Source organism: Scyliorhinus torazame, chromosome 6, assembly GCF_047496885.1.
Source record: "Scyliorhinus torazame isolate Kashiwa2021f chromosome 6, sScyTor2.1, whole genome shotgun sequence".
NCBI classification, from domain to species: Eukaryota; Metazoa; Chordata; class Chondrichthyes; order Carcharhiniformes; family Scyliorhinidae; genus Scyliorhinus; species Scyliorhinus torazame.
In genome coordinates this window covers 102,918,550-102,946,422 of record NC_092712.1, presented here as the reverse complement: position 1 = coordinate 102,946,422, position 27,873 = coordinate 102,918,550, and the positions used below count along the sequence as shown (strand labels likewise).

At 48.2% G+C, this 27,873-nt stretch overlaps 1 protein-coding gene across 1 annotated transcript in view; it reads right to left on the bottom strand.

The window, feature by feature from the left end:
- Positions 1 to 27,873, bottom strand: part of cubn (cubilin (intrinsic factor-cobalamin receptor)) — a 604,171-nt gene that overhangs the window by 162,453 nt on the left and 413,845 nt on the right. The window contains exons 43-46 of the mRNA XM_072510233.1: positions 24,173 to 24,379; positions 17,321 to 17,470; positions 16,610 to 16,731; positions 11,758 to 11,983 (exon numbers count right to left, since the gene is read on the bottom strand). Coding sequence (XP_072366334.1) covers positions 11,758 to 11,983; positions 16,610 to 16,731; positions 17,321 to 17,470; positions 24,173 to 24,379 — 705 coding nt within the window. The remainder of the gene's footprint in view (positions 1 to 11,757; positions 11,984 to 16,609; positions 16,732 to 17,320; positions 17,471 to 24,172; positions 24,380 to 27,873) is intronic.

Sequence of the window (27,873 nt, the reverse complement as noted above, 5' to 3'; positions counted from 1 at the left end):
GCAAACCTGCAGACCCCTGTCGATACCAGCACGGGACTCCAGGACTGGCAGCGCCAGATGTCGGGGGCGCGTCGGATGGCCAGTCCGTTCGCATCCCCCACCCATGTAGAGGCCTGGGGGCCATCGGGCACCCCGAGGGAGGAGGAGGTGGTGTGGTCCGTCCCGGCTCCCTCTGTAGGGGAGGTCCCGGTACACCGCGACACCTCGGACTCCCCCCCTTCCGTCCCAGGTGCATCGGGTGGGCAACGGGCAGGACAGGCTGGCAGCTCGCCATCCCAGTCGCCCGGGCCGCAGCCTGGCCCATCTAGGCCAGGACACCCCAGGAAACGGCCGCCAAAGGGATCCAGTGTCAGAGGGCAGGAATCACAGGAGTCCACCTCCAGTTCTGCTGTACCGTCTGGGGAACCACGTAGACGTAGTCAAAGGGCCCGTAAGGCCAAACAATTAGACACTGAGTAAGTTGGCACGGGTGCAGGGCACAGATGAGTTTTAGGGGCTAGGGCACGTGCATGAACTCCTTTGGTTATTAAAGTCAATGTTACACCTACCGAAGCTGCCTTTGTGCTCTGTCCAAAGTGTGCGGGCGTATCATGTACGTTGAGCGCAAGTGTGTGTGTGACGGGTGGTCTTACCTCAGCCCCAGGTGAGTCTGCCCCCTTCCCCCTGGGCCGCCATCAACATCCCCCGGGCAGAGGACGGGACCGTGCGCTACAGTGTCACAGCCGCATGCAGGGATGGTCCGGGTGGATGGTGGTACTGTGGCCATGGGTCAGACATAGTCCAACGATGTAGAGCCAGGAGCTCATCGGAGGCGGGTTGTCATCATCCTCCATGGCCTGCGATAGACACGCGTCCACCCGCAACTGGGTGAGCCCGGCCCGTTGTGCCGCAGGTGGATCAGCAATTGGGGGGGGGGGTGGTGTGCATGCGGGTGGGGTGTGTGGGGTTGGGGAGGGGGGTGAGGGTGCTGGGTGGGTGGATGGGTGGGGGGTGTGGGTGGTCGGCTGTTGTCATGGTGTGCGGTCTGTGGCCATACTACCCAATTCCCACGCCCATCTAGTCAGTGAAGCGGGCGTCTATCAGTCTGTCCTGTGCCCGCTGGGCCAGCCGGTAACGGTGGACAGCCACCCGCCTGTGTCTACCCCGTCTGCCCTGACCATTGCCACCATCCCCCTCATCTGGGGAGGACTGGGCCTCTTCCTGCTGCTCCTCCACTTCGCCCTCCTCTGCCTGCGGCACATTGCCCCTCTGCTGGGCTATGTTATGCAGGACGCAGCACACCACAATGATGCGGCCGACCCTATCTGACCGATACTGGAGGGCGCCCCCAGAGAGGTCCAGGCACCTGAAACGCATCTTCAGCACGCCAAAGCACCTCTCGATCACTCCCCTTGTCGCTACATGGGCATCATTGTAGCGGTTCTCCGCCTCATTGCGTGGCCTCCGTATAGGCGTCATCAGCCACGATCGCAATGGGTAGCCCCTGTCGCCCAGCAACCAGCCCCTCAGCCGGGGATGGCGTCCCTCGTACATGCCGGGGATGGATGACCGCGACAACACGAATGAGTCGTGTACACTGCCTGGGTGACGGGCGCAGACGTGCAGGATCATCATGCGGTGGTCGCAGGCCACCTGTACGTTCATTGAATAGGTCCCCTTCCTATTAGTGAACACGGCCCTGTTCTCTGCAGGTGGCCGCACGGCGACGTGCATCCCATCGATCGCGCCACTGGACCATGGGGAACCCGGCAACGGCAGAGAAGCCCACGGCCCGGGCATCTTGGCTGGCCCGGTCCACGGGGAAGCGGATGTAGCGGTGCGCCATGGCATATAGGGCATCTGTCACTGCCCGGATGCACCGATGCACCGATGTCTGCGATATGCCGGACAGGTCCCCACTCGGTGCCTGGAATGACCCCGTTGCATAAAAGTTCAGGGCCACCGTAACCTTGACGGACACGGGGAGAGGGTGTCCCCCGCCAGTGCCACGCGGTGACAGGTGTGCCAGCAGGTGGCAGATGTGTGCCACGGTTTCCCGGCTCATCCGGAGTCTCCTCCTGCATTCCCGGTCCGTGAGGTCCTGGTATGACTGCCGGGGCCGGTACACACGGGGCGCCCTCGGGTGCCTCCGTTGCCGTGGGGCCGCGACGTCCTCCTCCCCCTCCTCGTCCTGTCGGTCAGGTGTCCCTCCAGCCTGGGCGGCTGCCGCCTGCCCCTCTGCGGCAGCCTGCGCCGCCTCTCTGGCACGCTCCTCCTCCTCCTCCTCATCCAGGGCAACATAGACATGAGCGGCTGCCACCACGGCGGCCAACATCGCTGGATGGTCTGAAAACATGACGGCCTGGTGGGGGGGGAGGGGAACGACGACATGTCATCATTGCCCATATCCCCTCCTCCCCCCAGCCAGGTGGCATGGACCGCATGGGTCCAACTGTTGGAGGCTGGCACCTGGCCAGGTGGACCAACTCATTTGCCCTCCCATCACCCACCCCGGCACGGACCCCCTCCCCAACCTCCACCCCAGCACGGACCCCCCCCAACCCCGGCACGGACCCCGCCCCCAACCTCCGCCCCGGCACGGACCCCCTCCCCAACCTCCACCCCAGCACGGACCCCCCCCAACCCCCAACCTCCACCCCAGCAGGGACCCCCTCCCCAACCTCCACCCCAGCACGGATCCCCCCCAACCCCCAACCTCCACCCCAGCACGGACCCCCCCCCCCAACCTCCACCCCGGCACGGACCCCCTCCCCAACCCCCAACCTCCACCCCAGCACGGACCCCCCCCCCAACCTCCACCCCAGCACGGACACCCTCCCCAACCTCCACCCCAGCACGGACCCCCTCCCCAACCTCCACCCCAGCACGGACCCCCTCCCCAACCCCCAACCTCCACCCCGGCACGGACCCCCTCCCCAACCCCCAACCTCCACCCCAGCACGGACCCCCCCCAACCTCCACCCCGGCACGGACCCCCTCCCCAACCCCCAACCTCCACCCCAGCACGGACACCCCCCCAACCTCCACCCCAGCACGGACCCCCCCCCCAACCTCCACCCCGGCACGGACCCCCTCCCCAACCTCCACCCCGGCACGGACCCCCTCCCCAACCCCCAACCTCCACCCCAGCACGGACCCCCCCCCAACCTCCACCCCAGCACGGACCCCCCCCCAACCTCCACCCCAGCACGGACCCCCCCCCCAACCTCCACCCCGGCACGGACCCCCTCCCAACCCCCAACCTCCACCCCGACACGGACCCCCCCCCCAACCTCCACCCCAGCACGGACCCCCTCCCGGCACTCCCCCGGAGCCCAGCCTACTCTAACCACCCCCCCCCCGCCGCTCACACACACCCACAAGCCGAGACACACCTCTCCTCACGCAATCAGTCTGCGGCCACGCCATTTCCTGCCCAGAGCCAACCCCCCAGGCCGTCACTCACCTCCTCGCTGGTCGGCGTGAGCCTGGAGCACCGGGTCACGCCGATGAAAAGGAGGTTTGATTCACGTCGACGTGAACGGTCATCACGTCGACGGGACTTCGGCCCATCCGGAAGGGAGAATATCGGCAGGCCGAAAATCGGCTGCCTTGCGCAGACCCGTGACATTCTCCGCGGCAGCGGCGCCATTAACGCCCCGCCGACTTCTCTCCCTTCGGAGACTTCGGCGGGGGCGGGGGCGGGATTCACGGCGGCCAACGGCCATTCTCCGACCCGCTGGGGGGTCGGAGAATGACGCCCCAGGTCTCCAGTCATCCTAACATAGTGTCAACCCATAGTGCAAGTATGTTTAACAGCTCATAGCTAAATAAAATAGAGTTGTATTTCTACAAGTGTTGGTAGCCTGTCTGTCTCACTGCTCTGGTAAACGCAGTATTCGCAGACCCAGCATACCCAACACATCAAACAGGAATGTTGGTTAGGATGTAGAATTCAATGTTGAGATCAGAAGGCTGTCAAGAGCCTATCTGGAAGGCAAGGTGATGTTCTTTGAGCATATGCTGAGCTTCATCAGAATAGGCTGCAAAGGGCATTTTTCTTATTGTTATTGTTCATTGGTTGAAGCGAGTTGCAGCAATTTACGTGTCTACCATATGCAAAATCTTTCAGCATACATTAATAGCAATATCACTAGAGAAGATATACCAGGAAAGCCAATGAGACTAAAGGCTAACAAGTACCCCATGTTTGATATTCTACATCATAGGGCCTTCAAAGAAGTGACTGCAGAGATGGTGGAGGCATTGGTTGTTATCTTCCAAAATTCCCTAGATTCTGGAAAGGACGCAGCAGAATGGGAACCCTTAAATGTAATGAACTTATTCAAGAAAAGAGGGAGACAGAAAGCCGGAGACTTTAGGCCAATCATCTGTCATGGGGGAAATGCTGGAATCCATTATTAAGGAAGTGGTATCAGGGCATTTGGAAAACACAATAAAGCAGAGTCAACATGGTTTTATTAAAGATAAATCTTGTTTGACAAATTTATTAATTCTTTGAAGGTGTAATAAAAATGAAGGATAAATGGAAACCTGTAGACAATGCAAATTTGGATTTCCAAAAGGTATTCGCCAAAGTGTCACGCAGACATTACCACACAAGGGCAGCACGGTAGCATGGTGGTTAGCTCAATTGCTTTACAGCTCCAGGGTCCCAGGTTCGATTCCCGGCTTGGGTCACTGTCTGTGCGGAGTCTGCACATCCTCCCCGTGTGTGCGTGGGTTTCCTCCGGGTGCTCCGGTTTCCTCCCACAGTCCAAAGATGTGCAGGTTAGGTGGATTGGCCATGATAAATTGCCCTTAGTGTCCAAAATTGCCCTTAGTGTTGGGTGGGGTTACTGGGTTAGGGGGAGAGGGTGGAGGTGTGGGCTTGGGTAGGGTGCTCTTTCCAGGAGCCGGTGCAGACTCGATGGGCCAAATGGCCTTCTTCTGCACTGTAAATTCTGTGAAAGGTAAGAGCTTGCAGTATTGGTGGTAATATGTCAGCATGGATCGAGGATTGACTAACGCACAGGAAACAGATTTGGATTCTGGGATTCCCGACCCCAATTTTGAGATTTCTGATTTTCAGGACTGCCTTTTAAGCATGAGGGCTGGTTTGGATTGTGAGCCTGACCTGGCTGGCTCCATTTCAAGGGTAGGCATGTCTTCGTCCTCCATTATTTTCATGGAGTTGGGCCAGGATTTCAATGAGCCAATGAGCCATTACAGCATCTCAGAGGTGGAATAAATCACAGCCTACATGATGGAACTTTTCTTAAAGGTGAGTTCAAAAGGCCCCCCTCATGCCTTCTATGCACAGGTTTGAGCCTTACTCACCCCCAATTACCTCTCATGCCCCCATGTCAAGGTATGCCCCTTACACACGCTTTATGGCCCTTCACGACAGGGTATTCCTTCCACCTATGCACCATTCCCATGTCCTCATTCCCATGCCAAGATATACCCCCTATTCCCTAAGGTGCCTCATACCCCATGCCAAGCCATGGCATCTTCCAACCCCAATCACTCACAATAAACTGCATGGAGGCAATTAACCCGATAGGATGTGGAACAAAAGCTTAATAAAAGGTCATTCATTGATAACTTTCCACTTGCATTGAAAAAACTCCTTTTTAATACAGGCCAATAAAAGTGTCAATTATCCAGACCCTTTTAAAGTACTAATAACTGAAAGTGCAAGCACTTGAAACATTCTTATTATGTGTAAATGAACATTGTGAAATTGACAGAATTAGAGAGTCAGGGCTGTCAATAAAACAATGTTTTCCTTGGGGTTCAGCTGTTTCCACAGTCTAATAGATTTCTGGGCTGTCAACCAAACATTATTAAGAATTATTGGCTGAGAGCATACTTTGGCATGGGGTGGGGGGTGGTATGAGAGGCCATGGGGTTGGGGGAAAACCTTGACATGGAGACATGAGGAGGCATATTTTTCATGGAAGCTGTGTCGGAAGTGATGGGGTGTGAGACATGAGGGCTAGAGTGCGTTACCTTTTTCATTATAACTGGGGAAAAGTCCCATAACACTGAGACATGCCTCATAAATAGCATGCCTTGGCAACTAGCAGCCAAACAAACAAACAACACCAATGAAAATCTCCACTCTCCTAGCACTTCCTCCCAACCCAGATGGGCTGAGCCAGGAGGTTTTCCAACTCCCACTATCTGTCCCAAGGATGAAAATCCAGCCCAAAGAGTCTGGAACTTAGATATGCAAAGTGATTGGGCAAACATTCAGCAGATAAAGCATACTATGGAAAAATGTGAGATTATGCATTTAGATAGGAAGATTAGAAAAGCAGAATATTATTTAAATAAACAGGGATTACAGAATTTTGTTCTACAGAGGAGTCTGGTTGTCCTTGTACATAAATCACAAACCATTAGCTTTTAGGTACAGAAAGTAATTGGAAAGACCAATGGAATGTAAGTCTTTATTCTAAGTCCAATGGAGAATATAAGTAAAGAAGTCTTGATACAACTAAACACGACATTGGTGAGACCACACCACCTGGAGTACTGAGTCCAGTTTTGGTTTCTTTGCTGGAGAAGTGACATACTTGCATTGAGGCAATTGAGAGAAGGTTCCCTCAGTTGATTATTGGGGTGAAATGGCTGTGTTAGGAGGCAAGGTAAAGCAGATTGGGCATAGACTCATGAGAGCTTGGAAGAATGAGAGGTAAGCTTATTGAAATATAAAAGATTGTAAGGGGGATTGACAAAGTAGATGCTGAAAAGAGTTTTCTCCTCATGGGACAACATGGAGGTAACAGTTTCAGAATATAGGATTTCAAATGGATATGAGGAGCAATTTCTTCTCCTGGAGCGCCGTTAGTCTTTGGAATTCTCTACCCTCAGGAGCAGTGGAGGCTGGGTCATTGAATATATTCAAGGGTGAGTTGGACAGATGTTTGAGCAATAAAGAGGTCAAGGGTTATAGGGGCATGGAGGAAAATGGAACTGAATGATGAAGCAGGTTTGAGGAGCTGAATGGCCTACTCCTATTCCTATTTATTACATTCTTATGTTCGTGCAAATGGAAGGATTTGCATAGGCTCATAACTTCCCCAGAGTGGCAATCCCCAGTGGATTTCCACTCTGAATTAACTTACCCTTGCTAAAATTCAAAGCCCCTGTCTCGCCCAACCGTCCTCACTGGCTGGATCTGAGGGCAGTGGAACGGGGCTGGGATGGTGGTGGCGATAGTTGCGGGGATCTTCTGGGTATTCATGTGTGTGGAGGGTATCAAATGCAAGACTGGGTCCTGTGTTTAAAATAGTTACTCTGTAGTCAGAAGTGATTTTATTTTGTCCTAACTATCAGGTTGAAACTGGGCAGAGCCCTCCAAAGTTAGCAATTTAAATTGCTTCTGCCGGATAGTTTCCAACGCAGTGTAATTGTCCCATGGAAGTTAGAGCTTCTGGACAATTGCCAGGTAAACCTTTGCACGGCACTTCCTAGAGGGATTCTCCAGAGCCTCATTGGTGTACCCCCAAATGCGACACTGGAGAACCAGGAAGTTATGAATATCATTATTTGGACTATACAACACAGAAACAGGGAGTTGGTTCCATCAATCCTTTCCGGTGTTTATGCTTCACTCAAGCCTCCTCCCATCCTTCCTCATTTAACTCCCCAGAATTTATGCCTCCTCCTTTCCATTCCATTTTATAAAAAGAATATTTGACCATTAGGTGTTTTTTTAGTTGAGAGATCTAAAGTCAAAGACGGTTAGCCAGTTAGAGACACTGATAGGTTCTCTTTACAATCAATGAATGTTAATAAAAAATATATTTGTTTTGCTGGGTATAATTTCTCGTACTCTAAGCAGATCTCTGAAAATGTATTTTCCGAAACACAAAAACAGACTAGAATTGAACACTGGACATTTGCCAAGTACACATTCCACAAAAAACAGCTGCAATTATACACAGCTCTATTTTTCTTTTTAATTAGGAACAAGAAAATTCTCATCAGTGCAGACTTGGAAGATTTTTTTGCGGCAAAAAATCCTCAAATTATTATAATTTCCTGTCACTCGCGTTTCAATTACTGCACTGGAGAAAAGGTAACAAAACAATAGGTGTATACTTTTGACAGGCTCGATGTGAAAACACTGCAGAAATTTCAAATTGCAACCTCTTAGTAAATCTGCATATTAGAGAATTTATCAGAACATTGTTTAATTATAAAGTTGATGATTTGAAATAATGTGTAGCATTGCACTATTTTTTTGTAAGCTTTCTTAATTCTTGTTTTAATAAAATGTTCTGATAAAATCATTAAACTCCTCAGAAATGTAAATATCTAACACGGTTAACATAGTACTGTAATGATATGCAGACACATAACCAATGGGTCATCAGAACAGGACACAACCAATGGGTAATCAGGACACTCAGAGGCGGCATCACCACAAGAGGGCACCACACGACCACTATAAAAAGGACAAGGCGCACAGGCCCTGTCTCTTCCACCGGCAGAAACGTAGAGAGCAAGACGTGTGTGGTTAACAGCACCGTCACACCATAGCATGTGGTCTAGAGCAAGCTCATATAGTTAGTAGAGTATACTGTGTTACTAGAGTCAGATTAGTAGAGTGTAGAACTCATTTAGGAGCTTTGTTAATCGCTCAATAAATACGTTCAACTTACCTCAAGAGTCTGGAGTATCCTTCAGCAATGCCTACACCAAGTAGCGGCTTATGTTACTCAAAGTAACATAACAACACAAGTACTATTTTAGTTTGAAAACCTAGGTGAAAACCCCAATTTTGAAAAAAAACTAATTTGAAAAGGCAAACAACGCACTGTAATAATGGCAATGGTTGGTCTGTTTTGTGAATGTTGGGGTGGAATTGAAGTTCAAATTCCAGTCTCAGTTCCTGTAATTGAAGCTAATCGTTCAACACAAAATCAAAAAGACTTCAATTTGGAGAGGACAATATTTATGCAGAAAATTATCAAAGATAAGCTCAGGAGAATCCAACTCATGTATGAATTACTTGTTAGAGACCATGATAATTAGGACTCCATTTTTGCAAATGGCTCATCACTAACAAAGATATCACTGCCGCAGATGTGGCAAGTTTTGCTGTTGTATATATTTTGGGACATTTTATTTTTCGATTGAGTTTCCCTGAATGGAAGAATGCCAGAATGGAAAATAACAGGAAATTGCACTTGGTTTATTAGTGCCGGTTGCCTCTATTTAATAAACTGCAATCCCTGCAGGGAAAGCTTTGAGTTTGTCATAAAACATTTATTAATTTACACAGATTTTTACAAATGTGAAGTCAAAGTATTGCACCAAGTGAAATCAAACTTGATTTTATGCCACTTCTTAATAATTAGATTGAAGAAATACATCAGGCATGATCTACCCGACTGGGAACAGAGTCCGTAACGCACGCAATTAGCCGGGTGTTTCGAATGGCCAGTCGGTAGATTGAAGGCCTCAGCGGGGAACGTGCGGCTGAAGACACACTTCATCCCATTTCCTGCACTGAGGAGATCCACTCGCCAGAACCCCTCAGTGCAGGATGAGATCAGGACACTCCCCGACACAATGCTCGAAACCCCCCCCCCCACACAAAACCCCAATTCCCCTATAAGGGGGTCCTCGGCCCCTTCACACCTCCCCCCCGTACCCACACAGACTTCCGGGCCCGATCCCCGTCATGGGAAAAATGCCAACCTGGCACCCTGGCTATGTTCTGTCAGCTAGCAGTGCCACCTTGCACCTTTTGGCACCCAGATGACACTGTCAGGAAGCCAGGCTAACAGTGCCAGGGCACAAGCCTGCCGGTTCCACAGTGCCCAGGTAGCACCAGAGTGCCACCCTGCCAGAGAGCAAGCACCTGGGGGCCTTCGATCCTCTCGGGGACTCCCAAAAGTGCCGTTCCATTTGGTCCCTGCTTGTGGAGACCAGCACTGAACAGCACTCGCCCCCGAGGCCTCCAAAATGAGGAGGTTCAATCCCACGCCTTGGTTAGATCGTGCGAGTGCATATTAAAGTGAAAACAGCTGTCTCACTCTGATTTGCTAAAATTTGGGCGGGATTCACATCACGTTGTCTCCCGAGGTGTGGCAAGTCAGCTAGATCCCAGAAGAGGGATCATCTGGCATCTACCAGTCACGACGCGCTGCCTTCTAGGCACAAAAGGCCTGTAGATCACGTCCATCATGTGCTACATGATGGAGAAATGGGACATGTTTACAGGTAACAGCTAAACACGAGCAAATTCCTTTGGCTCTTAAGTTTAAGGCAAATAGGTTACATTGACTGGCTTAATTAATACCAAATGCATATTTCAAATACAAAAGTTAACCAAAGAGATAGACCACTTGCAATATGATTTTCCAGCAGTATGATAGAAGATTTTCTTCTTTCAGAGGGTGTTTAATCTCTGGAACTCTCTTCCTCAAAAGGCAGGGGAAGCAGAGTCCTTGAATATTTTTAAGGCTGAGCTAGATAGGTTCTTGATTAAGAAGGGGGTGGAAGGTTTTTAGGAGAGTCAGGAATGTGGGGCTGAGGTTACAATCAGATCAGCCGTGGTCTTCTTGAATGGCGAAGCAGGTTTGAGGGGCAGAGTGGCCTATCCCGGCTCCTAATTCATATACATGTTCATATGTGGGACATTTCCAAGATTAAATCTGCTAGCCATCATGAGTTGTCCTAAAAGTGCCTTGAGACATCAAAATATGTTTTAATGCAAGTATTCAGCAGCAGAGAATAGTGTACTGCTGAACACTGGAAGACACAGTTTGATAAATACTCAATGACCAACTGTTGTAAATGTGAGGTTTCGGATGAAAGATTACAGAACCATAATGTAATTTTGCTGAGAATGAAGCTAGGCTGGGAGCTGGTCCAAATGTGCACAATGTGTTGTTATAGTGCCAGCAATTTGCTTGTTACAGTGTTAGTTGAGAAAGGACTGTTTCTTGTTTGCTGGGACTTTCCACTTGTATATTCCATTCAGTTGGGCTGTTAGAAAGTCCTTTTAATGTCTATTTTATCAGCAACAAATAAGAAAATAGAGTAGAATGCTATCTCATTCAGCTAGTAAGAAGTCTTACAACACCAGATTAAAGTCAAGCAGGTTTATTTGGAATCCCTAGCCTTTGGAGCGTGCCCACCCCAGTCCAACGCCAGCATCTCCACATCATTAAGCTCGAAATGTGAAGTTGCAGTCAAATTAAAATAAGAGAAAGTTGTTCGAGGGCGGCACGGTAGCACAGTGGTTGGCACTGTTCCTTCACAGCGCCAGGGACCCGGGTTCGATTCCTGGCTTGTGTCACTGTCTGTGCAGAGTCTGCACGTTCTCCCTGTGTCTGTGTGAGTTTCCTTTGGCTGCTCCGGTTTCCTCCCACAGTCCAAAGGTGAGCGGGTTAGGTGGATTGGCCATGATAAATTGCCCCCTAGTGTCCAAACATTAGGTGGGGTTGCTGGGTTATAGGGATAGGATGGAGGTGTGGGCTTAGGGAGGATGCTCTTTCAGGGGCCTGTGTAGACTCGATGGGCCAAATGGCCTCCTTCTGCACTGTAAATTCTATGACTTTAGCAGACTGTTAATAACAAATGTACCACATACAGAAGATTGTATCAGTGACCAACCATTGTTCTATTCAAACATTGTAAACTATTATTAAATGAAATACCCAAAACTGAATGTGACTAACAAGATTGAGAAAACATTTAACAGTAAATTTCAGAACTGATAACTACTTCTCTCATTTTATTTTCTCTTACCTGCCGAATCAGATATCCATGTCGCATAGAAACCACGATGTTGCACACTGTGGCTAGAGCTAAATATAATAAACAATTTGTTTGAACCGGATTTAATCAGCTCTGGTGAGGTGGTTCCACAGTATTGGCCTATGATTGGTGAGCTGAAGGACCCACCATTCATGATTGTAACAGAGTCCCAACCACAAGTCGAATGAGGCTCTAAATCAAAGTAAACGAACTTCAGCTGTGAAGAGAAAAATACAGGAGATGCAAATGTTAAACAGTATAAATGGATCTTCAATGGCATTGCTTATGTGGGAAGAGATAGTTGTGAAGATATTTCTGAGTCATGTGTTAGTATAGGCTTCTGTCCACGAAGGTACAAGCCCAAGCAGCTGTTACATGGGCGAGGCTGGAATTGGAGGAGTGCATCTGTAAGTCCCAGGTATGGACAGTGGGAACCAGGATTCATAAAATTTACAGTGCAGAAGGAGGCCATTCGGCCCATCGAGTCTGTACCGGCTCTTGGAAAGAGCACCCTACCCAAGCCCACACCTCCACCCTATCCCCATTACCCCAGTAACCCCTCCCAACACTAAGGGCAATTTTGGACACTAAGGAGAATTTATCATGGCCAATCCAACTAACCTGCACATCTTTGGACTGTGGGAGGAAACCGGAGCACCCGGAGGAAACCCAGCCAGACATGGGGAGGACGTGCAGACTCCGCACAGACAGTGACCCAAGCCGGGAATCGAACCTGGGACCCTGGAGCTGTGAAGCAATTGTGCTAACCACAATGCTACCGTGCTGCCCCGGATTAACTGCCTCTACCTCATCCCCCCTCCCTCATCCTCCATCTACCTCCCTCATCCCCCCAATTCCCCTACCTCACCCCATTCTCCCTCAATCAGCCCTCCTCACCCCGTGTGTGTGTGTGTGGGTGTGGGTGTGTGTGTGTGACCCATTTGCATCCAGGCTCCTTCAGGAGTGACCCAGTCCTGACAGCAACCTCCACCTCAGAGGGTGCCAACAATGTGAGGCAGTTGGCTACTGGAACTGTTCAAGGGCACCTGCTCCTGAAGGGTGTGGTGTACAGGAATGCACCACCAGCATACTGAGAACAAGAAGCTCATTCTGCAGGTAAATCCCTCACCCCTAGCACTGAAGCGAGGCTAAGTTAGTCCCCTTTAAATCTACATTCCCTCAGAGGAAAACAATGTATTCTGCATTTTGATTAATGTCCTTTCTTCCTTTGTGTTATTGCAAGCAGGCGCAAATCAAGGCAATGGCGTCTATTATAGAATCTCGGCATCAATGCTGTGATATCTTTAGGTTTATTTCCCATACTTGCTTGCTTTTAAATTTCAACATTCTATGTCCTAACAACCCATGAATTCATATCATAGTCATTGTATCATATTTCATTTTGTTGAGAAAATTTTTGCTGCAGACAACCTGGTAACTGTTGTAAGAATGGGTTCAGTTTTCAGGTAAAAAGGAAAGTTAAAAAAATTGAGATTGGGGTGTGCTGGTTGATGGAAGTAAGTTACAGAGAAGAAAAATAAAGTTATTTACATAAATAATCCAGGGGGGTGGTCAGTGGTGGGGAATATGTGGGAGGGGTGCTTAGTAGGAAGGGTGGACGAGTCCCCTGAGAGGCCAGGAGTGTGGGGGTGTCCCATGCGAGATTGGTCCTGTGTGTTTAAAATAATTATGCTGAAGTTGAAGTGCTTTTATTTTTTTCTAATTCTTTCGGGGTAACTATTAGCATAACACTGGCAAAACTGGGGGAGCATGGTAGCACAGTGGTTAGCACTGTTGCTTCACAGCGCCAGGGAACCGGGTTTGATTCCCGGCTTGGGTCACTGTCTGTGTGGAGTCTGCATATTCTTCCTGTGTCTGCTTGGGATTCCTCCGGGTGCTCTGGTTTCCTCCCACAAAGTCACGAAACACGTGCCTGTTAGGTGGATTGGACATTCTGAATTCCCCCTCTTTGTACCTGAACAGGCGCCAGAGTGTGGCGACAAGGGGCTTTTCACAGTAACTTCATTGCAGTGTTAATGTAAACCTACTTGTGACACTAATAAAGATTATTAGAAACATCTGAAGTTAGTGATTAAAATTGCTTCCATCGGATGGTTCACAGCCCAGTGCAATTGTCCAGGGGACGTTAGCACTTCTGGTCAATTGCCGGATAAACCCTTACAAAGAACAATGAACAAAGAACAATACAGCACAGGAACAGGCCCTTCAGCCTTCCAAGGCTGCGGTGACCATGGTACCTGCTTAAATGAAATCGTATACACTTACGGAGTCCATATCCTTCCATTCCCACCCTATTCATATATTTGGTTGGTTTGGGTTTGGTTTGAGGTTGGTTTAGCACAGTGGGCTAAACAGCTGGCTTGTAATGCAGAACAAGGCAGCAGCGCGGGTTCAATTCCCGTACCGGCCTCCCCGAACAGGCGCCGGAATGTGGTGACTAGGGGCTTTTCACAGTAACTTCATTGAAGCCTACTTGTGACAATAAGCGAATATTATAATATTATATTTGTCTAGATGCCCCTTAAATGCCACTATCGTACCTGCTCCCACCACCTCCTCAGGTAGCGCCTTCCATATATTTACCACCCTCTGTGTGAAAAACGTGCCTCACACATCTGTTCTAAACTTTTTCCCACGCACTTTAAACCTGTGTCCCCCAGCACTTGACTCTCCTACCTTAGGAAAGAGCATCTGACTATTCACTCTGTCCATGCCACTCATAATCTTGTAGACATCTATCAGGTCACCTCTCAACCTCTGCCGTTCCAGTGAGAACAGACCAAGTTTATCTAACCTCTCCTCATAGCTAATGCCCTCCATAATAGGCAACATCCTAGTAAATAGCTTCTGTACCCTCTCCGAAGCATCCACATCCTTCTGTTAGAGTGGCGACCAGAATTGTACACAATATTCAAAATTATGTCTAACTAAGATCCTGTCCAGAACATAGAACACAGTGAACATAGAATTTACAGTGCAGAAGGAGGCCATTCGGCCCATCGAGTCTGCACCGGCTCTTGGAAAGAGCACCCGACCCAAGGTCCACACCTCCACCCTATCTCCATAACCCAGTAACCCCACCCAACACTAAGGGCAATTTTGGACACTAAGGGCAATTTAGCATGGCCAATCCACCTAACCTGCACATCTTTCGACTGTGGGAGGAAACCGGAGCACCCGGAGGAAACCCACGCACACACGGAGAGAACGTGCAGACTCCGCACAGACAGTGACACAAGCCGGGAATCGAACCTGGGACCCTGGAGCTGTGAAGCAATTGTGCTATCCACAATGCTACCGTGCTGCCCGTACAGCTGCAACATGACTTTCCAATTTTTATATTCAATGCCCTGACTGATGAAGGCCAGCATGCCGTATGCCTTCTTGACCATCCTATCCACATGCGTTCCCACTTTTAGTGATCGGTGGATATGCACGCCCAGATCTCTCTGCCTGTCAATACTCACAAGAGTTCTATCATTTATTGTGTAATTCCTCCATGCTTTGGACCTTCCAAAGTGCATTACCTGACACTTGTCCAGACTAAACTCCATCTGCCATTTCTCCGCCCAAGACTCCAACCAGTTTATATCCTGCTGTCTCCTCTGACAATCCTCGTCACCATCCACAACTCCACCAATCTTTGTGTCATTTGCGAACTTACTAATCAGACCAGCTACATTTTCTTCCAAATCATTTATATACACCATGAACACGGACCCCAGAACTGATCCCTGTGGAACGCCGCTAGTCACAGCCTTCCACTCAGAAAAGCACCCTTCTACTGCTACCCTCTGGCTTCTGTGCCCAGGCCAATTCTGTATCCAACTTCCCAGCTCTCCTCTGATCCCATGTGACTTCACCTTTTGTACCAGTCTACCATGAGGTACCTTGTCAAAGGCTTTATTGAATTCCATGTATACAACATCTACTACCTCTCCCTCATCTATCATCTTTGTCACGTCCTCGAAAAACTCGATCAAATTAGTGAGGCACGACCTCCCCTTCACAAAACCATGCTGTCCATCGCTAATAAGTCCATTTGTTTCCTAATGTGAGTAAATCCTGTCTCTATGAATCTTTTCCAATAATTTCCCTAATGCTGACGTAAGGCTCACCGGCCTATAATTTCTTGGATTATCCCTGCTGACCTTAAACAATGGAACAACATTGGCTACTCTCCAGTCCTCTGGAACTTCACCTGTAGCCATTGAGGATACAAAGATTACTGTCAAGGCCCCAACAATTTCCACCCTTGCCTCCCTCAGTATTCTGGGGTAGGTCCCATCAGGCCCTGGGGATGTATCTACTTTAATGCTTTTTAAGATGCCCAACACCTACTCTTTATTAATATCAACATGACTCAGAATATCTACACACTCTGCCCTATACTCCTCATCCACCAAGTCCTTCTCTTTGATGAATACTGAGGCAAAGTATTCATTTAGTATTTCTCCCATTTCCTCTGGTTTCATACATAGATTTCCTGCAATATCTTTGAATGGACCAACCCTTTCTCTGGCTACCCTCTTGCTCTTTACATATGTATAAACACCTTAGGATTTTCCATAATCCTGTATGCCAATGACATTTCATGATCCCTTTTCACCTTCCTAACCCCTTAAGTTGCCTGGGAACCTCTAAGAGGGATTCCCCAGTGCATCTTTGGTATACCACCAATCCAACACTGGGAGCCAGAACCAGAAAGTTAGTGGCCAATATTTTTCACTGAAGCATGCCGCACAAGCTACAAATATTTTCCTGATAAACTATATGAAGAATACTTGCTTACTTTTCCATGCATGTTCAAAAATAGACTCACAGTTATTGTGTGTCCTTCTGGAGCCTCCAGCCTCCATGCACAGTGGGTCAAAGGATTATATTGTGATGGATAGTTGGGGCTTGAAATGAATCCATTTTCTCCAATCTGAATGCCACCACATTCTAAAAGAGAGAACCTCAATTAAAAAGTACACATATCAAAAGGCCACCACCTTGATGAAAATATTCTGGGCTATTCGGATATGCAATGCTATCTTGGTTTATGAAACATGACTACTGAAATTGAGTCAATTATGATATTTAAAAGGGAAATTAGATAAGTACATAACTAGTTAAAACATTTACATTCAAAAGAAATACGGAAGGAACTAGAAAACTAAGTCTGGTGAGTGAGCTAGCACTCAATGTGTCCAAGAGGCCAAATGGCCTCCTTCTGTATTGAAATTTCAATGATTCTGAATTGAATTTTCTATGATTCTGTACTGAACTTTCTATGATTTTTGTCTTGAAATTTCCATGATTCCATAAATCTTTGTAACTAATTTCAAAATGCATCATCATTGTGCAAAATGTAAATCAATTATTTTAAATGGCTTATACCTCAACAAATAGTGGAGGAAAAATCTTGATACAAATGTCATAACGTTTCTTTCAACAATATAAATCTGTGCAATATTCTGGCTTTTAGTTACGCTTTTTAAGGTGCGGAAATACCACCAATGGGCAAGTAGCATGAAGAAAAAATACTGACCTGTAAAGCTATATTTGGCAAAGAAACCAATATCTTCCACTAATGGACTAGATAAGAAGCGCACCCATAGTTGGGGGGAAGGTATCACCAGTGGAATAGTAGGAGCAGATTGTCCACATAGCCTGGCAATTAGATCACCATTGGCATCGCCTGAGGGATAAGGGAAAGAAAAATTAAGGGAGCTTTGCACAATTCTATAGAGTAGTGGATAGAAGATATTGAAATCTGTGCAACTGTTTTACTAATATTATTGTTTTGTAATTTACACATGGGAACAGTTTTCTAATGTACTCTGACATTCAACAAAATTACCTAATTGTGTAGTGATTTTTAGAATAACATCTCGTCGTGTACATATGCCACTTTATTTTTTATAAGGCTCCCATTAACAAAAGCAAATTACACAAATATACAAGCAAAACTGTAGATGATGATGGCATACCAGTCTGGCCAGCATTTGTTGAAATTGTACATCAGTATAGTAGCATATGAATGCTTTAAAACATTCTTATGATATTTCTCATTCCACTGTCACATTCAGGCTATAAAAACTTGTTTATTTAAAATGATTTAATACAGTAATTGAGAGAATGTCATACGAATATGCATAACAGTGTAACTTCAACTTATTTGCAATGGCAGCAACGTAGCACACACAGTGATTAGTGCTTTTTCATTAAAGTTAAAGTTATATTTTTCTCAAAACTCAAAATTTAAGGGGGTTAAATTGGATAAGATGCCAAACAGGCATGGAGATCACAACGAACGATTAACCCACATCTGTTGAGCGTGATGTATGCCTCATGACACAATTGTGTTCACATGCTGTTCATTAGCTGTATACATCAGCAAGTGTCTGAAGCCACCCTCAACCACTTAAAGGGGAGGCACACTGTGGCTGATAGAGATGGTGAGAGGATTTTCAAAAAATGTTTTGTGAAAGTTCCAGCAATGGCCAACAATGGTTCAAGTTTTCAAATACTCTACTGGAGGTTGTGGTGAAAGTGGTGGAATAGGGAAGAGATGTTCTGCATCTTTAGGGTTGCAGGAGATCTTCCAGAGACAAACACAGGAGACATTGGGGATAAATAAAGGTGGAAATCAATGCCAGGAATGTAACTGCAAGAACCCGAAGGCTGTGCAGGAAGGAGTTTGATGATTTCACATCAGTTATCAAGATCAGAGAGTTTATCTTCATATACCTTATCCTGCCAACTACGTCACTAGCCCCATCTACTGCTGATCTCAGCACACCCCCATCTACAAAGATCGCTATCATTCAGGACTTAACCCTACCTTTAGATGACCCTTGTCTCACACCCACATCTCACAGCTCTCTGGCACCAACATCTCATAGCTTGCTGGCAGTTATTCAACCATGGCAGCTATAGCCTCCAAGCACATTGCATGACATTCGCTGACACACTTCCCTCTTTCTTTCTCAGGAAAGCTGTACGCAACAGGAGACAGCTGGAACTGCAGCAGGTCAAGTAAACCTACATGTTTTAACCCCATGGAGGAGCCGGTGCTGGTCAACCTGGGAAGGGGCATTGTTGAGACCTTGGCCATCAGTGGGGCTGAAGCAATTGATGATGAGGGTATCTTCATATCTATTCCTCATACTATCAGCCAACTTCTCCCTCATCCCTCAATCTCATCCGACTAAGAAGTTGCAGTGGGTGCACACCTGTGCATCTTACTTTATGCACCCCCTTAACCACAACCCAAAATATCCCTTTTTTCATTTCAGATACACTGCAATGTTCCCAAGCAGTGATGGAAGAACAGGAATACAGGTGGAATTTAGTATTGGAAATGTGGATCTCACCCACTGGTTTAAAAACTGGTAAGAATCCACAATACTTTTCTCCGGGAGGCTCAACACAACCTAATCAGGTCCATACCTGGAGGGAAATTCCAGAGTTTACAACCCAGAAAGCTGAAGGCGTGGCCACTAATGGTGGGGAGATTAAAATCGGAGATGCTCAAGAGGATCGAATTAGATGGGTGCAAATATATTGCAGGACTGTAGGGCATGAAGAAATTACAGAAATAAGGAGGGATGATATCATGAAAAGACTTTTTTTAAAAATGAGTATTTTAAAATTGAGACATTGCATGGTCAGAATCAAAGGTGAGTCAACAGGTGCAAGAGTGAGAGGAGACATGGATTTGGTATGAGTTAAGACACGAGCAGCAAAGGTTTGGATGACCACAGATAGTAGAATATTGGGGACCACAGACACATGTGTTGGAATAGCCATGTCCAGATGTGTAAAAGGCATGAATGAGGGATTCAGCAGCAGATGAGCTCAGGCATGGATGAAGTCGGGCAGTGTTAGAGGTGGAAACAGGCAGTCTTACTGATGCCGTGAATATATGGTCGGAAGTTCAACTTGGATTCAACCAAGATTGCAAGCAGAGTGGTTTAGTTGCCAGGGAAAGTCATTGGGGGGGACTCTCAAGGTCCGCTAGCAAGTGCAGGTTTTACAACAGCCTATGGAATTGAGTATTGGGCAAATAAATGTGTTTTGCATCAGGCGCCAAACCTGTTGCGATTCTTCCAACCCTTTGGCCGGACCCAACATGTGATGAATATAAGAAATTGGTATATATATTGTATTATTTTTATCTGGTGCAGTAATGTTTTTTCAAAAAAACTGGGTTAGGGTGTGTATATATCTGCTGCAGTAATTCTTAAAAAAAGAAAAACCGCCCCTCTGGCTGCAAAAAGGTTCAATTAAGATGTTGTAAAAGTGAGATCATCTTTATTTCAAACCATGCTTATATTTACAAGGAGTGCCTAATGGTTTTTTGTTATGATTTCTGGGGAGTACATAATTAGTGACATGGGGTGGGATTCGCTGTTCCCCGACGCCAATTTTACAATCGGCGATCGGGCGGAGAATCCTTCTGACAGCCAAATTGGGAGCGGCGCTCGTTTAACGCCATCTTTCTGTTCTCTGCCCCTTACAAAATGGCATTATTGTGTTGCATGCCATAGGCCATTGGAACGGCATTGGCGTGTCACCTGAAGGCCCTCCTCCGATGCTCCGCTCCCGATGGGCCGAGTTCCCGACCGCACAGTTGACGTGTGGTGTGTGGTCTCAGCAGTCGAGAACTCAGCGTGGCAGCTGTAGACTGGTTCCAGTGCCGCAATAGTCGTCCAGGACCGTTCTGCTGGCCGTGGGGGGGCTTCCACGTGGGCTTGGGAGACTGATGGGGGGTGGACAGGGGGTAGCCAGGGGGACACTATTTGGCTGTTCGGTTCCGCACGGCCGTCGCCATGTTTTACGGCATGACTGCTGCAGATTGTCGCCGTGCGCAAACGTGGCCACGGACCCGGCCATTCTCCAGGTGTTTATATCGTGGGAGTTTTACTCTGCGCTGCTGCTAGCCCCTCACCGGTCGCAGAATCGATGAAGGTTCACCGCCGATTTTGCCATCGTAAAACCACAGTTCCACGCCGGCGTTGGTATTTAGCCTCAAAACGGTGAATCCAGCCCATTGTGTTTAAACTTAAGTAATTATGTCATGGGCTTTGATGGGATGAAGAAGATGCAATTAATGGGAGAGCCAGGTCTGTACCAGGTTGGTAGCAGGGTTAAAACAGTCAGCTTGGAATGAGTTCTCTGGAGGGTGTGAGCTAAACCACAACTTCTGAAAAAGGCTGTCAGTTTGAGCAGTAGTCTGGCACAGAGAAGAATCTACAGGCTGTTTCTTCACAGGATTTCTCTCTTTCCAAACAGTCTTTTAAAGGAATTATTTATCCAGCAGCTGGCAAGTAATTCTGTGTTTGCTAATTTTATTTAAAAGTGGAGTTGTCCTGTGATGGCTTTTGCTTGATTGGAGATAAAGAAGGGAGCCGTTATGAGTTAACGTATTTCATTTTATTGTGAAGCATTGTGTAATACTGTGTTAATAACAAAGTTTATTTTAATAAAACATATCCCTATTTGTGTGGGGGATCACTCTTAGAGCGAAGTATCCTTTTCTCACGGTTCTACAAATTAAAAAAAGTAGAGATTGGGGTTCCTGGTGCAATGGTTGGGGTCCGAGCCAGGATTGCACTACCGCCCAGACCCGGTGGGAAAATGCAAAGTCCTTGTCTGCATTCATTTGAATGAAATTATTGGGTTAGAAGCCCAATTCTAACCCAGTACTTGTGATGCTCCTGTCCCCCTAGCCAGGACTCCCACTGGTGTAAATGGTGCAAGTCCTGAAAAACAGGAAACTGCCATCTTGTAATCTGATGAAGGTCAGGAGGGTGAGTATCCTACCTATACCTGCCTCCAAGGTACCGAGGGGGGCCCTTCATGGGAGGTGGGAATTGCGGGGGGGGGGGGGGGGGAACTAGGATGGAAGGGCTCAGTTCGGGGGTCTTTCCTGGGATGGGAGTGGTTCAGCTGGTTTTCCAATCTGTAGCCTTAAACTCTTTAAACTGTCAGTATGCCAAGTTCTAAGATCTGTGAGATGCAAGTAAAACTTTTGAAGTGGTTTTATACTGTCAATTTCATTTTCCTTTTCTTTTACAAGCTTGATTGCATGGCTAGAATCCTAAAAGCTTCGAACTGCATTGTCCATGTTCAATTTCATGGACCACTGCCTTTTAAGAGCCTCTTGATTGACAGGTCCAGACAGTTTCAAAGGAATAATTTGTATTGTTTATTTACATAGCTCTACAGGGATCCATTAAGCAGCTGTTTTTCTAACAGCAGTTTTTTTAAAAAGAGGCTGTCTCTTTGTTCTGAATAGCTTCTGAGAAAGATCAGGTGCTTAGACGGGGAGGGGCGGGCACTGAGCGGGACCTGTCAGAGAGATTAGGCCCTACCCCTCTCACCCTTTCAGGTCCAGCAAAAATCCCGATCCTCTTTAGAAAATTTACTATGTGCCACACCTCAGCTTCGCTCCTATCACCATCAGGAATCACATCGGTTTTCCCGCAGGTGGGAGCACTTAGTCTGCAATAGGCAGAATCACGCCCATCATGTCTGTAGCTGGGGAATGGAGTTTCAAATGGTAACTGAAAGTGATGGCTTCAGTCTTTGTAATATTTAATTGGAGGATATTTTTGCTTTCGATGTTGGATAAGTAATCTTATCCTTCAGCCACAGTGAAGGAATTGAGAGAGATGGTGGTGAGATAGGGCTGCATGTCATCAGTGTACATGTGGAAGCCAACATTGTGCTTTGGGATGATGTTGCCGAAGGGCAGCATGAAAATGGGAAATAAGAGGGGATCAAGAATTGATCTTTGAATTACCCCGGAGGTAATGGTGCAGGAGGAGGAAGGTAATCCAATGCATGAGATACTCTGGCTATGGTTAGTTAGATGAGTATAGAACCAAGTGAGAGCCGTCAGTCCCACCCAGCTGGATACCAGTGGAGACACATTGGAGGAGGATAGTGTGAGCCAGCACATCAAAGAGTGCAGACAGGTCACGAAGGGTAAGGAATGGAAGTTTACCTTTGTCACTGTCACATCAGATGTCGTTCTTGACTTTGATAAGTGCCATTCAGTATTTCAGTCACATTTGGTGCCATTTGTGACTGTGATAAGAGCCATTACAGTACTGTGGCAGAGGCGGAAACCTCATTGGAGGGGTACAAAATGGAGTTAGGGAAATCCCATGTTCAAAGGTCTTGGAGAGAAAGGGCTGTGCGGTGGGGGTGGGGGGGGGGGGGGGGTTATGATTGCAAAGACGGTGGGGTCAAGGACCAATTAAGAGTCTCTTCGCATTGCTACTGGCATTTTACCAATAGTGGGTCAGCCCTCACCATGTTGGAAAACTATCTGATCGCCACCCTGAGGGATCAGTATGGGGGTGGGTGGGGGGAGGGAAGGAGGAAGGTGGGTGGATGGTGGGAGCTCCTAGTAACCAGGCAGGTGTCCCTCCTACAGCCATTGTGATCCTTCCAGCACCAACTGCCTCATGCTCTCACCAGTCACCAACCTCTTCCACACTCACTGCAGGCTACCTGATTGGTTTGTGCAACCCCTGACCACACTCAGCTTGCAGTGAGGGTGGCACCAATTACTGTGCCTTTTGGCTGGGTACAGTCCTAGAAGTGGCCACTGCTCGCAGTGACTTTGCTGAGACTGAAGAGATCTTGGCACTTGGAATGGCTGGCAGCTCTTGGAGCCAGGTTCTAAAATGGGCCTAAATTCCTGGTGGGTCTCCCCCAAACAACCGAGGCAGGGTTACGACCAACATTTCTGCCCACTGCAACCCTGACAATATCCAACATATGTGTAAAGACAAGGCTCCCATATAGTTTTTTAACAGTCTTCTCACAATTGTCCAGCCAGCTTCAGTGATTTATATACTTACACCACAAATTTCTTCTGTTCCTGTATCCCTTTTAAAATTATGTCATTTATATTCCAAAATGTAACATTTCATACTTCTTAGCATTAAATTTCACCAATCATGTATTTGTCCATGCGTCTATCTATGTCCTTCTAGGGTCTGTTCATATCCTCCCCATTATTTACTACATTTCCAAGTTTTGGATCATTTGTAAATTTTCAAAATTGTACCTTGTATACCAAGGTCCAGGTCATGAAAGGAGCAGCGATACTAACTGACCTCTGGGGTACACCACAGTATAATTTTCTCCAATCTGGTAAACAACGTCTGTTTCTATTCATTGCTTCCTGTTCCCCAATCAATTTCACATCCACTGTAACTTTCAATTCAATTTTACTGACAAGTGTATTGTTTGGTACTTTATCAAAAGCCATTTAAAAGTTCATATAATCAGCATCCACTGCATTATGCTGAAAAAAATATAATCAATTTTTTTATTTATTGTCAGTTTATGCATCAACATACAGACGCCATTCACTCACCAAATCGGAACTCAATGTAATCATTCTGGCAAACTGGATGGTATTCCAGGTTAAAGCTGGTGAACTGGATGTAAATAGATGAATTTGTGGTGTGGGAGTTCTGAATGACCCATTCACAGTTAAGATTGTTTGTGTAGTCCAACACACCATTAAAACCAGGAGAAGTGAAGTTCCCACCATTTGGGTCCATCAAGTTGCTGCCACACACTGAAATCGTAAAACAAAACGTGACAAGCTGATTGAATAAAAGACATCTTGCAAAAAGAAGCTGCATGTGTTACAAGGAATGACTGCTGCATAGTTAGAGGGATAGAAAAGAAAGATTGAGGGATGGTTAGGTGGATAGAAAGGATAGACTGAGGGGAAATGGATGATTTTGATTTTGTTTGATTGGATCTGGATAGTAGTGTGGCCCAGTATATACTCTTCCTGCAGCAGAAATGGCCCCCCTCATGACCTCTGTTGGCTGGCAGCTCTTGGTATGTGAGACTTTTACCCTGGGGTCTTGCTTCCAGGTAGAACGTGTGGTTTATGGCCTAATGCCTCAACAAGGTTGCGCCCAGTGTGTTTTTTCACACGTGTTCACTGACAACATCCAGTTCTAGATCACCATGATGCACGATCAATTGCACAAAGACTAAAGTTGGGTACAACTGTGGCTTTATTACAGTCAGATGCATGGCCTCCTGCTGCAGCTGGCGAAATGGCAGGGCCCTGGAGGTCATGCATATTTATACAGTTCTCCGTGGGCAGAGCCAGCCGGCATGGGCTACCGGCGAACCTGTAGTGCAGGTCCTACCTTACATCTCCTAATACAGAGGTTCACCACATTCACCCCCTGTTAAAAATGAGTCCGGCGGGGGTGACGTGAAACTATATACAATTAGTGCGTTAAGTACAGTGGTAGGGAAAGAAAAGTCCATGATGACAGTCCGGAGTCCGTCAAAGGTTCAGCCGGTCCGGTACTTTGGTGCTTCGTTGGGAGCGGCATAATGGTGGCAGCGAAGTCAGTGATGGCGGTGGTGGCGGTGCTGATGCTGGCCAGTCATCGGGGAACTCCGGGGGCGTGCCAAAGTCCTCTTCGTCCTCTTGCGCGGAAAAGGGGAGGGAGGGGGGTATTCTGGTGGGGTCGATAATGGCGTCGCGGTGGGAGGGAGGGTGGCGCATGGGTTGGGGGGAGGGGGGTGTTGGGGTGGAACCTGACGGTGCCAGATCCCTGAGTGAGACAGTATCTTGGCGGGGAACTCAACGTAGGCATATTGAGGGGTGGCGTGGAGCAGGTGAACCCTGTCCACCAAGGGTCCGCCTTGTGGAGTCGGATGTGCCTACGGAGAAGGACCGGTCCTGGAGCTGGGAGCCAAGTCGGGAGCGACACCCGAATGAGGACTTCCTGGGGAAGGTAAAAACACGTTCATGGGGTGTGTTATTAGTGGCGGTGCACAATAGTGACCGGATGGAGTGTAGAGCATCAGGGAGGACCTCCTGCCAGCGAGAGGCTGGTAGGTTCCTGGACCGTAGGACCAGCTGGATGGCCCTCCAAACTGTCCCATTCTCCCATTCTACTTGCCCGTTTCCCCGGGGGTTGTAGCTGGTCGCCCTGCTGGAGGCTATACCCCTGCTAAGCAGGATCTGACGCAGCTCATCACTCATGAATGAGGATCCCCTGTCACTGTGGATGTAGGCGGGGAAACCGAACAGAGCAAAGATGGTGCTGAGGGCCTTGATGACGGTGGCAGACGTCATATCGGGGCATGGGATGGCGAAGGGGAATCTGGAGTACTCGTCGACCACACTGAGAATGTACGTGTTACGGTCGGTGGAGGGGAGGGGCCCTTTGAAATCCACGCTGAGGCGTTCAAAGGGGCGAGAAGCCTTCACCAGGCACGCATGGTCTGGCTGGTAGAAGTGCGGCTTGCACTCCGCACAGACCTGGCAGTCCCTGGTGACTGTCCTTACTTCCTCGACGGAGTAGGGCAGATTGCGAGCTTTGACCAGATGGTACAATCAAGTGACCCCCGAGTGACAAAGGCTGTTGTGTAGGGCCCAGAGTTGGTCCACTTGTGCGTTGGCATGTGTACCTCGGGAGAGGGCATCTGGGGGCTCGTTGACCGGGGCGATACAAGATCTCGTAATTATAGATGGAGAGCTTGATTCTCCGCCGCAAGATTTTATCATTTTTGATCTTGCCCCACTGTGTGTTATTGAACATGAAGGCTACCGACCATTGGTCCATAAGGAGAGTGAATCTCTTACCGGCCAGGTAATGCATCCAATGCCGCACAACTTCAACAATAGCTTGGGCCTCCTTTTTGATGGATGAGTGTCGAATGTCAGAGGCATGAAGGGTGCGGTAAAAGAATGCCACGGGTCTGCCTGCCTGGTTTAGAGTGGCGGGAAGGGCGACGTCTGAAGCGTCGCTTTCTACTTGGAAAGGCAGTTACTCATCCATTGCGCGCATCCCGGTCATGGCGATGTCTGTTCTGCTGCGGGCGAAAGCGTGTTGTGCCTCGGCTGCGAAGGGGAATTGGGTGGACTGAATGAGTGAGCGGGCCTTGTCCGCATAGTTTGGGACCCATTGAGCGTAGTAGGAAAAGAACCCCAGGCAGCGTTTGAGGGCCTTGGGCAGTGGGGGAGGGGAAGTTCCATGAGGGGGCGCATGCGGTCGGGGTCGGGCATGAGAAGTCCATTTTGGACTCTATAGCCGAGAATGGCCAACCGGGTCATGCTGAACACACACTGCTCTTTGTTATAGGTCAGGTTGAGGAGAGTGGCAGTGCGGAGGAATTTATCGAGGTTGGCATCGTGGTCCTGCTGGTGATGGCTGCAGATGGTGACATTATCTAAGTACGGAAAGGTGGCCCACAGCCCGTACTGGTCGACCATTCGGTCCATCTCTCTTTGGAAGACCGAGACCCCATTTGTGACACCGAAGGGGACCCTAAGGAAGTGGTAGAGGCGACCGTCCGCCTCAAAGGCCGTGGATGGCAGGTCCGACTTCCGGATGGGGAGCTGGTGGTAGGCGGATTTCAGGTCAATTGTTGAGAAGACCCGGTACTGCGCAATCTGATTGACCATATCAGATATGTGTGGGAGGGGGTACGCGTCGAGCTGCATGTACCGATTGATGGTCTGGCTGTAGTCCACGACCATCCTGTGTTTCTCCCCAGTTTTAACTACTACCACTTGGGCTCTCCAGGGGCTGTTGCTTGCCTCGACAATACCCTCCTGTAGCGCACAATGACTTACGAGAGAGAGACGAATAGAGATGAAGTCGATGAGGCTTTATTAAGCGTGACTTGTTCCCCGCAGTTCAGCAACAGACTGGAGCTGCGGGGAGAAGCCCGGGTTCTTATACTCCGCCTTCAGGGCGGAGCTAGGGATCGACAGCCAACCAGGACCCGGGATCTGTCAGCCAATAGCGTCACGGCTTCACAGTCCCACATGACCCCTAATGCATACTACCACACCTCCTTAAGCAGCCGCTGGACTTCGGACCTGATGAAGGTCTTGTCCTGGGTGCTGTACCGTCTGCTCCTAGTGGCAACAGGCTTGCAATCCGCAGTTAGATTGGCAAAAAGGGAGGGGGGAGTCAACGTTGAGTGTCGTGAGGCCGCAAACAGTAAGGGCGGGTAAGGGCCTGCTGAATTTGAGGGTGAGGCTCTGGAGGTTGCACTGGAAGTCCAGGCCCAACAGGTGTGCGA